We start from the raw sequence: 13110 nt of genomic DNA on the forward strand, positions 1-13110 counted from the left end.
AATTTATGCAAAATGTTGTCATGTTTATGTAAATAGTTTACACAGAAAGATCTGTTTATCAAAACAAAAAAAAGTAGTTATATTAGATGTAAATATATAGATATATCTATTTAATTCATTAATGCTTTAGTTGTTTTTGTTGTGAGGGTTTCTATGTATAGTTGGTTTGCACAGCATAGTCAATCCAGAGCTTTTTTAGAACCGTCATTGTGCCTATAGGCTTTTGTGTCCTTTCAAAATTGGCACGGTGCTCCTAGAATTGAAATTGTTTTATTTGTGGTTGATTATATTTATCTATTTTAAAGTCTATCCTCTTTATCAACAGGAAAATAAGGAAAATAAATGTATATAATATAAAAAAAATTGAATATAAAAATGTATAAAATGTAAAAGTGGAGCTGGTGTGTTTGTACTTTGGCATTGCTGTGATGGTGGGAAGCTACAGTGGGCTTTCTCCCTTTGTGCCTGAGGGCCTGAAACAAAATGGCTTCTCCACCCAAGAGATTATAACACATTGTAGAGAGAGGAGGACATGGTGGGTTCAATAACCAGGGGATAAGATGGGGAGGATTGCAGCAGCTTTTGAATGTAGTCAACTAGCCTATAATATATCTCCCCTCCTGCACTGTTGCAGCACAATGCCAAAGGAACCTCAAACCTGTGTCCCTACAGAATCTCGTTAGAATGGGAAGACGGTCGGTACACACCAAAAAAATCTTTCAAAAATAGGAGTATGATTTGTTAGTCTATTTGTGTGGAATGCTGCACTTCTATGTCATTTTAAAACCTTATCCAAAAGGAGAACGATGTAGCCATGCTAAAAGGGGAATGTTGTGAATTGACACCCGACAGAGACTCTGGTGCTATGGGGCATGTGTATGTACGGTGTGTGTATGTCCCGTCACTGTCTTCAGAGAGAAACTATAATGGTTTGGGAGAGGGAGGGTTGTTTTTAATGGGAAAACACTGTCGCATTTGTATGGATGTTTTTATTGGTTTACTAGTAAAAAGGTGAAAAAAAACTGGCCATCACATTTCAAAGAAAACCTAATGTATTATTAAAGCTAACCATTAATGTCTGTTATTGGGGAGCCACACACTCCTCTCCTTCCCTCTGTCCATGGCCTGTTTTATACGTCTTCCACTCCTTCCTGTGTGTGAATGTGGCTCCCATAGAGAAGAGATCCTGATTCATTTCTATGGTGGTTCCCCCCCTGTCCTCCACATGCTGTGGGCCAGCCACCATGGTGCAGAGGGAGCCTGAGGGAGCAGACTGGGCTGTGTAGTATAGCTGCAGCTCTCCTCCCTCCCTGTAGAACACTCTGTTAACACCCTCGGTGCTTCAGCATCTGCCTTAAGAGCAGGTGTGGATTCTTAAAAAGAGCAAGAAGATCAATGCAGTTGGCTTCTGTGTAGTCCAGTGTAAGCTATATAGGATATCATCCTGGGAATTCTCTTTTTTGTTTTGTTGTGTATATTTGGGTTACGTTCATACAAAGTGGCTTAAGCCTTAAAACAGACAAATGTAAGAGAACCATAGTAAAGTATATATTATATACATTCATATATAATATAAGTGTAGACATGTTTTTATCGCAAAGGTCATTATTTTTATTGTCACTGTGTCTCAGGTGTGTTGCTCTCCCTCTCATACGCGCACACATATTGTCATACACACACATCAGAACAGACTCTGCCTTTTGAAGGCTTAAGAAGGGTTTATGTCTGTTAAACTATAAAAAGGTGGATGTTTTCTGCACACATTTTTTTGATTTGGGGAATTTAAACATTGACTTTAAAAGAAATCACTTAATTTGAAAACAATTTTTGGGAAGTGTGGAGCAGTAATTTATATTTGCCAGTGATATGAAAGGAATAAAAACATTTGAAACCCTTGTTTACCTAGCTACTTTCCTTGTCTTTGTATTTATGGCTCATTCTGATTATTTGAAATATGTATTTATCTATGCTTATGCTGATATGTGGCTGTCTTGCTTACCTTAATTGAATGCACTGACTGTAAGTTGCTCTGGAAAATTGTGTTTTCTAAATGACCCTAATGTAAATCTATTGCAGAACACATGCCTCTAGTGCCTATATACTATAGTAGTAATAATCCAAATAGCCAATATAGGGGATCTTCAGCTTTGCTTGGAGACCTTGTCAATGTGGAGGGACGCCAGACAGGAAAACAAAGGAACCATCTTGGGAGGTAATCAAAGCTAGCTCTCTGGCAAGCAGAATAACTCTCTTTTCTGACAGCAATCGGTTGCCTAAACCCCTGGTTTGACTAGATTAATCTGCTGCTGTTCAATAACCAGTGGATGGAGGGAAGGAGGGAGTGATGGAAGGGGCAGGACGAGGATGGGCACTTTGAGCATCCTTCCTTAGAACAGTGTCGTCACCGGTACACCAGTACGCACACATAGTCACGAATAACACAGCAATACAATTTCATTATCTTGGCACCTTTGTGACAGTCCATCCTTGTCTAGTTGCCCACAGAGGGACAGAGATAGAGGAGAGTGCGGTGTGGATATTCTAGTGTGGATTGCTGTTCTTACACTATGATAGGATTCCAGCAGGCCTCTGACCCTTCTCTTCCCTGGTGACCGAGATTAGTTATTCTTCCTGTATCTAATTCCGACTGGAATAATATGTGTCCAGATCAGCGCTTCTAGCCTTCTGGCCAAAGGAAATCTGAAGCCTTTTTCGGTTCTGAACTAGTGTTTAGATAGACTCCAGCAGGGCAGAAAAACCATTGGCGCTTTACAGTATTTTGACCTCACCTGTTGGATCCCCCAGCACTTTCCTCAAGAGATATTCTTAAAGAGGTCATGTGAGTGAGTCTGTCTACTCTCCCAGGTGGTGGTAGGTGGGGTAGGGGAGCAACAACTGTCAACACAAAATACATGAATGGACAGTCTCAATGCCATCAGTGCCATTGTCACATGGGGCTTAAATGTTTTGCATTGCAGTGCCGACCCTAAATCCTTTCCCACAACCCTACACTACCTAATATAGTATTGTCTTTGTCATTGCTACTGTCTACTTGCGTCTGTCTACTTGATGGCGAGTGTACAAAGGTGGCTTTTTCAATTACATCTATTTATTTTTCATGTGTGCATCTATGCCATAATGTGTGTGTTTACATTCCGTCAGTGGGGTCAGAGACACATCTCTCCCCCCTGACTGTCAGATTAGGCAAATTCATCAATTTATTCCAACCCTGCAGACCCAATTTACCACAACCTTTGCCTCATACCACTACACTGACCACGCACACAGGCATGACATGCAGGCAGCGCACACACACACACACACACACACACACTTCTGCTTGAATGACACATTGAAACAATTACAACATACACCATGCCCTTGGGAAATAAACATTGAGTACACAACTAAATCATTTATGGGCATTGACTCAACTCGGAAAGCCAATAACAGGGTTAAGAGGGTTTGCGCTCAGGCTAGAAAGAACGGTGGCTGGTTCATAGGAGAAAACATATAGAGTTCAAATCGTTGACCACTGCACATGCTTGCTATTGATATTCTACCTAATACAGTGAGGGAAAAAAGTATTTGATCCCCTGCTGATTTTGTACGTTTGCCCACTGACAAAGACATTATCAGTCTATAATTTTAATGGTAGGTTTATTTGAACAGTGAGAGACAGAATAACAACAAAAAAATCCAGAAAAACGCATGTCAAAAATGTTATAAATTGATTTGCATTTTAATTAGGGAAATAAGTATTTGACCCCTCTGCAAAACATGACTTAGTACTTGGTGGCAAAACCCTTGTTGGCAATCACAGAGGTCAGACGTTTCTTGTAGTTGGCCACCAGGTTTGCACACATCTCAGGAGGGATTTTGTCCCACTCCTCTTTGCAGATCTTCTCCAAGTCATTAAGGTTTCGAGGCTGACTTTTGGCAACTCGAACCTTCAGCTCCCTCCACAGATTTTCTATGGGATTAAGGTCTGGAGACTGGCTAGGCCACTCCAGGACCTTAATGTGCTTCTTCTTGAGCCACTCCTTTGTTGCCTTGGCCGTGTGTTTTGGGTCATTGTCATGCAGGAATACACATCCACGACCCATTTTCAATGCCCTGGCTGAGGGAAGGAGGTTCTCACCCAAGATTTGACGGTACATGGCCCCGTCCATCGTCCCTTTGATGCAGTGAAGTTGTCCTGTCCCCTTAGCAGAAAAACACCCCCAAAGCATAATGTTTCCACCTCCATGTTTGATGGTGGGGATGGTGTCCTTGGGGTCATAGGCAGCATTCCTCCTCCTCCAAACACAGCGAGTTGAGTTGATGCCAAAGAGCTCGATTTTGGTCTCATCTGACCACAACACTTTCACCCAGTTCTCCTCTGAATCATTCAGATGTTCATTGGCAAACTTCAGACGGCCCTGTATATGTGCTTTCTTGAGCAGGGGGACCATGCGGGCGCTGCAGGATTTCAGTCCTTCACGGCATAGTGTGTTACCAATTGTTTTCTTGGTGACTATGGTCCCAGCTGCCTTGAGATCATTGACAAGATCCTCCCGTGTAGTTCTGGGCTGATTTCTCACCGTTCTCATGATCATTGCAACTCCACGAGGTGAGATCTTGCATGGAGCCCCAGGCCGAGGGAGATTGACAGGTCTTTTGTGTTTCTTCCATTTGAGAATAATCGCACCAACTGTTGTCACCTTCTCACCAAGCTGCTTGGCGATGGTCTTGTAGCCCATTCCATCCTTGTGTAGGTCTACAATCTTGTCCCTGACATCCTTGGAGAGCTCTTTGGTCTTGGCCATGGTGGAGAGTTTGGAATCTGATTGATTGATTGCTTCTGTGGACAGGTGTCTTTTATACAGGTAACAAACTGAGATTAGGAGCACTCCCTTTAAGAGTGTGCTCCTAATCTCAGCTCGTTACCTGTATAAAAGACCCCTGGGAGCCAGAAATCTTTCTGATTGAGAGGGGGTCAAATACTTATTTCCCTCATTAAAATGCAAATCAATGTATAACATTTTTGACATGCGTTTTTCTGGATTTTTGTTGTTGTTATTCTGTCTCTCACTCTTCAAATAAACCTACCATTAAAATTATAGACTGGTAATTTCTTTGTCAGTGGGCAAACGTACAAAATCAGCAGGGGATCAAATAATGTTTTCCCTCACTGTATGTTTAGAGACTCACATTCACAACAGTCACACTCTTATTAAAACATAAACACGGACATATGAAACAAAACGCATAGCTTCAGTAAGTATTCTCTCTGTAAGATTAATTAGCAATTTACAGCACAAAATACATACGGACAGAATTCTGTCTCATAGTGATTACATATAGTAGAATACTGTATAATGGATCTGTTAAGAGGGACATAACTGATCATCCCATCCCTCCACTGAGACAAAATGGAGGTACGGTTGGGGCCGTTCTGTGAGTGGGCTTGTTGACAGATGGAGCTGATAGTCTGCATGAGGAGGAGGAGGGTCTCAGGGGACCAGAGGGACACGGGAAGAAAAAAAGATGAACAGAATGGATACTGGCCAGCAACAGACAGCTGGTCTGGGTACAGCTACTTCAACATATGCACCTGGCAAATCAAAGCACCTGGGATAGGAACGTTAAAAACAGGCCCACTGAGTGAGAGCCTAAGCATGGTATCCTATAGACATTGTAGATCAGTAGTGCAGCATTCAAAGGAAATTGCTCTCAAAGTAGTACTGCTTTTCATACAAAGAAGGCATTTATCCCAACAGAAAATGAACTGCTACAGACCGCAAAGTGAATGTTTGTGAATCAAAAATGTCATTTCCCAATAGAAAAAATCCTCTACACATTCAAAGCAGTGAGTTGTTTTCAGTATCTCTCTTTCAGTACAACAAAGTTCCATTTAGAGGTTCAGCTACTTGCTGAACTGGAGAAAGGGAAAGGGCGGCCGTATGATACCAGTGTTGGCCTAGAAAGAGGTGACACCTCTACCTGCAATTTTCCTGCTTAGTCACTCCCAGCCATCTCCTGTCTCTTGTTTCTCAATGGGCCTTTTGTTTCTGCCTGCTGTTGGAGCTGCTGGATATGGCTGGCCTGAGCTTGCAGGTGGAGTGCTGCAGGGTGTGTATAGGTAAAGGTTTGTGGGATGTGTGTATGTCTCACACACTAATGATGAGGTGTTTTGGATAGAGGAGATGTAGGCTGTGACTATGGATAGAGGAGATGTAGGCTATGACTATGCAGGAATGCTGAAGGTGTGTATTTTCACTCTTTACATGTGGGTGAGACTCATGTTTGTGTTTTGAATGTCAAGGATAATTTGGTTGAAGTCTGGTGATGGTGTCTGACAGCATATGAGCAGAGAGTTATAGGTTGTCTAATCAGGGGCCTGTGATAAAACAGGAAGAGGTTTCAAATAAATGGCATAAGCAAACAATGCAATGTCTATGAGGAGAGAGTTGTGAGAGAATGAATGAATGGTATCAAGGAAATAAATAAAGACAACATTTTTTTCTCATGAGGATCTCTGGAATGACAGCCTGTCTGGCTGCTAATGGTGATGGATCAGTGTAGAACTAGAGAAGAGAAGGTTAACCCATTGTTTACTTGGCCTGTATCTCTCAAGGCAAAGTGGAGATGTTGGACATTACCGAGCATGTTCTGCCCCCTTATGGTTAAAACGGGAATCTGGGAAATGAATGGCATTAACTTACTTTACCGTTACTGTATTACATCATGGTAAACAAGGCATCTACAGCATACATTTTTTTCACTTTTTTCGATGGTATTTTATTTTCTGTTCAGATAATAACCGTGATTACACCTTGCTGGTGCATTTGTTGTGAATTTGTGGTTCCATTTGTGGATTGCAAGTTAAGCATTTCACTGTACTGTTTTACACCTGCTGTATCCTGTGCATGTGACAATACAACTTGAAACATATGTAAAGCCTCAGTGACACGGATAAAATGTGATTAGGGAATACCTTGACCATCATGAAATGCCCTTGGTCAGACACACCCCAAATTACAATCTGCTGCTATCTTAGAAAAGCACATAGGCATAGTTCAAGAGATCGATATCTCATGAATCTTCAAGGGCAAGGCTGACCCATCAACAGTAAAATTGACTAAACAACTAGTTTAGAATGTGTGAAATGTGAATATATATTTGGCTACCACTGCTATACACGAGTCCAAATGGTCTCAAATCGTGATGAGACGTTTCCTCGAGCAGAAAAAAATTCGACTGCAACACTTGGTGCCTGATCAAATTACAATTATCGGCTAGACTGCGGCTGTGTACAGAGCATAATGATGCTTGTTCTGATATACATCTACACTTGTGTTTAGAAGTGCTGATCGAACCGTAGAAAAGCTGCAGTCCCCTGACAGCTCTGTGCGCAGCAGCGCGCGTGGGTGTCCTCCATAGGGGCGTGGTCGGTGTCCTGGATCAGGACCAATGCCAGTTCCAGCTGCGCGAGGCGAGAGGAGAAGACAGCGCCGCACCACCAATAACCTTCTCTAATGTGCTGAATCATCACCCAAAAGCGGTCTGGGATCCTGAAAGATGTCTGCTGGGCCCATTTCACAGGCTTATGTTTTCATTGAAGGCTAAACTTGTTTATAGGTGTTAGGCTAGTAAGTGAAAGGCATTGATTTTATGTGATACGTGCGCATGTGGGGTCATGTAAACAGCCTTTGCGTCTGTGTGCCTCATCCTGTACTCAGACACTGCGGTGGTCGGGCGTGAGGGGTGCATGGCTGCAGACTGCAAAATAGCAGTACCGTTTAGACACACTCACTCCTGACTATTGGCACACACTTCACATGCATCGATCCCATGCTACCTGAACTGCTGCGACAGCAGTGCAAAACTGCAATGACATTGTTTAGTGGGATCGGATAACCTGCACATGTGACTAGTTTCACAAAACGACATAAAAAAGAGGCTAGGCTATGTTAATTAGGCAAATTATATGTTAGCCTCAATATAAGCATATAATAGTGAAGTCGTTTTTCACTTCGATCCCTATATATCATCATTATCATTAGGATATTAGTAGGCCTACTATTGTTGTTAGTATTCTTATTTATTGGCCTCATTATTATTGACTATTTAGACGTCCCTATATGTGCTCTCCTTGACCATTGGTCTATCTTGTCTTATCTGTACAGCACGGATTACATTTTATTCAAGAAAATAATGAGTTGCCAAAATACAAGGCAAGGAGCAGCATGAGTGAATTCGTGTTCCCCTGAGAATAGCTATTTTTGCAGGAGCTTGCAGGTTTCCCTGTCTCTACTGCCGCGCTTGCGTCAAATGATGCTGGAGTTCCATCTCTATAAAAGCACCTGTCTTGGCCAGACATCAATTGCGTCTCACTTTCTCTCTTTCTTTCTCTCACACTCCCACACTCCACACACTCTCACAAGCAGCAAAGGTCTAACTAGCATTCCACTTCTCCAACTGCAAACATGAGTTACTCCGGCGATGTCTACTCCAGTAGTTCCTATCGGAAGATCTTCGGGGATGCGCCCCGGAGCTCCGGCCGCATGACCGTAGGCAGCAGCCCCTCTCGCCTGTCCAGCGGATTCCGCTCCAGCGGCGCACACCGCAACTATGGCTCCCCATCCATGCTCACATCCTCCGGCTACCGCAAGGTGGGCGCCGGGCGCAACTTCCACTCCTCCATGTCCGACTCCATGGACCTGAACCAGTCCACGGCCGTCACCAACGAGATGAAAATCATCCGCACCAACGAGAAGGAGCAGCTCCAGGGCCTGAACGACCGCTTCGTCTCCTTCATCGAGAAGGTCCACAACTTGGAACAGCAGAACAAGGTGCTCGAAGCCGAGGTGACCATGCTGCGCCAGCGCCACACCGAGCCCTCCCGACTGCACGACCTGTACGAGCAGGAGATCCGCGAGCTGAGGGCGCGCGTCGAGGAACTGACTCACGAGAAGAGCCAGATGCACCTGGACTGCGTGCAGATGAACGAGACGCTGGACCGCGTTAGGCAGAAGCTGGACGAGGAGACGAGGCTCCGCGAGGAGGCGGAGGGCACCCTGATAAGCTACCGCAAGGACGTGGATGACGCCACGATGTCCCGGCTCGAGCTGGAGAAGAAAGTCGAGTCGCTGCTGGATGAGATCGCCTTCCTCAGGAAAGTGCACGAGGAGGAGCTGCAGGAGCTGCAGGCTTCCCTGCAAGCCACACAGGTGCGGACATCACATCACCCCTCATGACCTCCATCAGTTGTCACTCACATCTCCCCATCTCCGCACATATCACACCAAATATACACCAAGGGAAAACTTAGGCTATGTAGCCTATGAATTGCTGATAACCTTTATGTGACATGGTGATAACCAGTGCCAGATAGCTAATAATGTTCATAGAGTGTTATCATATGGCTATCTTATCATTCACATTCACTGTGGATCCACATTCACCGAGTCAAATAAGGCTTCATTTACACTGGCAGCCCAATTCTGACCATTTTTTCACTAATTGGTCTTTTGTCCAATCAGATCAGTTCTGAAAAAGATCTGATGTGAAAAGATCTGATGTGATTGGTCAAAAGACCAATTACTGGGACAAAAATATCAGAATTGGGCTGCCTGTTTAAACGCACATACGCTGTCCATGGTGCTGAAGCCAGTGAACATTGCGCACTGCGATTAGTGGCAGTAAAATGTACGGCACTGCGATTCTGCGTAAAACAGCACCATGCAGTACTCCCTCCCCTGTCTGCCAATTTATCTGCAGTGCCCCAAACCCAGCACTGACATAGGGCACTAACTATAGAAACTATGAGGGAAGTTTTATAACTATAAAATATAATTGAAATGGTTTAAATGGCTACTGAAAATGGAGTCTGTGCATATTGAGAAAGTATTATACAGTGTCAAGCGCAAGAGAGAGTGTGCTAAAAAGATAGAGAGGGAAAGGGAGGGAGATCGAGAGGGGGAGGGAGAGAGAGGGGGAGCATTGGGGTTGATAGCAGTGCTGGCGCTGTCACTGATGATGCAGAGAAATAGTAGCGCAATATCTAGGTGTGGTCGTCCTATCATGCAGGATAGGACAGGACAGGATGGGACAGGGTCAATTCAGAACATCAGAAAACTCGATACAGATCGATCAGTGCATGCCCTTGTTGCATTTTACCTAGACAATCTCATGATGATCAACTATCACACTTTGTAAATTAATTTTACAGGATTGGGAAAAAGTTTTTTTTCTTTCTATAGGTTACTACTGGCACATAGCGTAGATGTTGTCAACATGGTATTGATTCATGTTGTCCCACACAAGATTAGTTGGAATAATATAATCATTAATCAAGGTCACAATTAAACAACGTTATTGTAGCTTTATACAGTGTTTCAGAAGCCAGTGGCATTTTTGATGCGTCATTGGATAAGGTGATAGTACTCTAAAGACTTTTCTTTAAATAAAAATAAGTATGATGTACAATTTAATGTCAATTGATACAACATAGAATCTTAATAATTGGAAAGAGCATTAATCGTTTGTTTCCTCCATGGGGCTTTTCATTTGCCATGCATGACATACAGTATAATTGCGATGTAAGCGATTGACAGCACCACCCATAGTGGTGCACAGAGAGAGCCCTGACTCAGTGCTAGATACATCAGCCCTCACCATTCTACCTCACTGGATAGATAATCAATTAAAATGTATTCAAATCAAATCAAATGTTATTTGTCGCATGCACCGAATACAACAGGTGTAGAATTTACTGTGAAATGCTTGCTTACGAGCCCTTTCCCAGCAATGCAGAGTAAAAAAAGTAAGAAAAGATTAGCAAGTAAAAAATCAAATAAAAAGGGAAATAGTAACACAATAAAATAACAGTAACGAGGCTATATACAAGGAGTACTGGTACCAGGTCAATGTGCAGGGGTACAAGGTAGTTGAGGTAATTGAGGTAATATGTAAAGGTAGGTAGGTAGGGGTAAAAGTGACTGTAAAAGTCACATTAGCCCAAGGCTCATAGCTCTCAGGTGTCTACTGTAAGCACATAGTGGTCTTTGTGGTTTGACAAAGATTTCACATTTTCAATAGTGATTATCACTTTTACCTATATTTTGGTTAAAGGACAACAAAAAGATTTGGAAAAACTAGATGTTGCAACAATTGTGGTTTTGATTTATTATGATTCTTCACATTTACATTTGGATTTTTACGAAAATAATAATATAATAACGAATAATCAAGCAAACATTCTCATATTCGAATCTCCACTACAACTTAGAGATGTATCTATTTAGCCAGTGAAGCATTCTCTTCACCGGTGCCAACACCTGGTAATCATGTCCAACCCTTTAACTTACCCGTCTGTCCCTCTGTGTCTATCTGGTCCCAGGTGTCAGTGGAGATGGACCTGAGGGAGGGTAAACCTGACCTGGCCGTGGCCCTGAAGGACATCCGTGCCCAGTACGAGGTCCTGTCAGCCAAGAACCAGAACCAGGCTGAGGAGTGGTACCGCTCCAAGTTCGCCAGTGTGAATGAGGCGGCCGCCCGCAACCAGGACCAGGTGAAGCATAGCAGGGAGGAGCTAAATGAGTACCGCAGGCAGGTGCAGGCCCGTACCCTGGAGATCGAGGCCCTCAGGGGCCACAATGAGGCCTTGGAGAGGCAGATGGCTGAGATGGAGGACCGCCACAGCAATGAGATGGGAGAGATGCAGGTATGTGGAGTAGGACAAGGTGACTATTTCTGTACACCACAGTAATTGCTACAGTACAGGGCTTTACCCTGTGGATTCTGTAGAATTATGTCCTTCTAAGTAACAGGTGCATATGACAGATGGTATGTGTGATGATGTTGAAATAGCACTATAGCACAACACATGTAAAAAGGTATTAGGTAATGTACATTGTGAGGTAGAATAGTGAGGTCTTTATCATTAGTAACACATCCTGATGTTAATCTGCCTGCAGGAGACCATCCAGCAGCTTGAGTCTGCCCTCCACAGCACCAAGGGTGAGATGTCCCGTCACTTGCGTGAGTACCAGGACCTGTTGAACGTCAAGATGGCCCTGGACATTGAGATCGCTGCTTACAGGTCAGTCATTCCCTGATCTGAGTCTAAAAGTTAGGTCTGATAATGTTAAATCAGCAGCATATCGTTGATCCAAACCACAGTGCCTTTCCTGTACACTGAACACCTTTTTCACATTTGAATTCCAAGTCAGCAGAGTGACTGACCACATTCACATGACTGCTTTGGCAATTATGAATGTTCAGAGTTTGGTACATTTGTAAACTGACTCTCTCTTTCTCTGATTTAGTCAGTAGTTTAGTCAGCTCAGCAGTCAAAACAATGTTGATGCACCACAGTGTGTCTTGGAAAGATTTATGAACACCTTTTCCCCCCTTAAAAAAAAAGTGAATACTTAGTCAGCACAGCAGTGGAATTTGATACATGTGTAAACTGACTCTCTCTTCCTCTATCTCTCCATCTCCATCCCCTCTTCAGGAAGCTGTTGGAAGGTGAAGAGTGCCGTCTGAGTACAGTGGGCGGAAATATCCTGCAGTCAGGCTACTCTGGCTTCTCCTATTCGTCCGGCCGCTCCTACGCCCTGGGTTCCTCCGCCCCCTACAGGATGAGGGGAGCCAAGCCTGAGGAACCAGAGGAGGAGGAGGATGAGGAAGAGAAGGAGGAAGAGGAAGAGGAAGAGGAGAATGAGGAGGAGGGAGAGGAGGGAGAGGAGGGAGATGAGAATGCAGAGGAGAATGGAAACGAAGATGAGGAGGAAGAGGAGGAAGAGGAGGAGGAAGATCAAAAGAAGAAGGATGAGAAGGATGAGAAGAAGGGAGAGAAAGGAAGTGCTCCCAGCAAGAGCACCAAGAGCTAAACTGCTTGTGTCATCGATCATCAATGCCTTTCGCACTACTACAGTCCACTCATTCACTCATATGGATCTTATCCCTTCCCCGTCACCTCATCTCTGTTTCACAAGGGGACACACACACAAATACACAGACACACATACACTTACCGTACTCACGCCAGATGCCTCACACACACATACCTTCTCCTCTGTTTCTCTGGGTCTCAACAATCAGCTGTGTGGTGGAAAACAG

At 43.7% G+C, this 13110-nt stretch overlaps 1 protein-coding gene across 1 annotated transcript; it reads left to right on the forward strand.

Moving 5' to 3' along the window:
• Positions 1–8471: 8471 nt before the first annotated feature.
• Positions 8472–12881, forward strand: neff1 (neuronal intermediate filament family member 1; the record flags this gene model as incomplete). The annotated part of the gene is made up of 4 exons (XM_084181329.1): positions 8472–9215; positions 11387–11710; positions 11964–12088; positions 12503–12881. 4 exons carry the CDS (start codon positions 8472–8474, stop codon positions 12879–12881), a joined length of 1572 nt encoding a protein of 523 aa, XP_084037455.1.
• Between the last annotated feature and the right edge of the window lie 229 nt (positions 12882–13110).

The sequence above is a fragment of the Coregonus lavaretus genome (genome assembly GCF_964263955.1).
Source record: "Coregonus lavaretus genome assembly, chromosome: 17".
In the NCBI taxonomy this organism is placed as follows: domain Eukaryota; kingdom Metazoa; phylum Chordata; class Actinopteri; order Salmoniformes; family Salmonidae; genus Coregonus; species Coregonus lavaretus.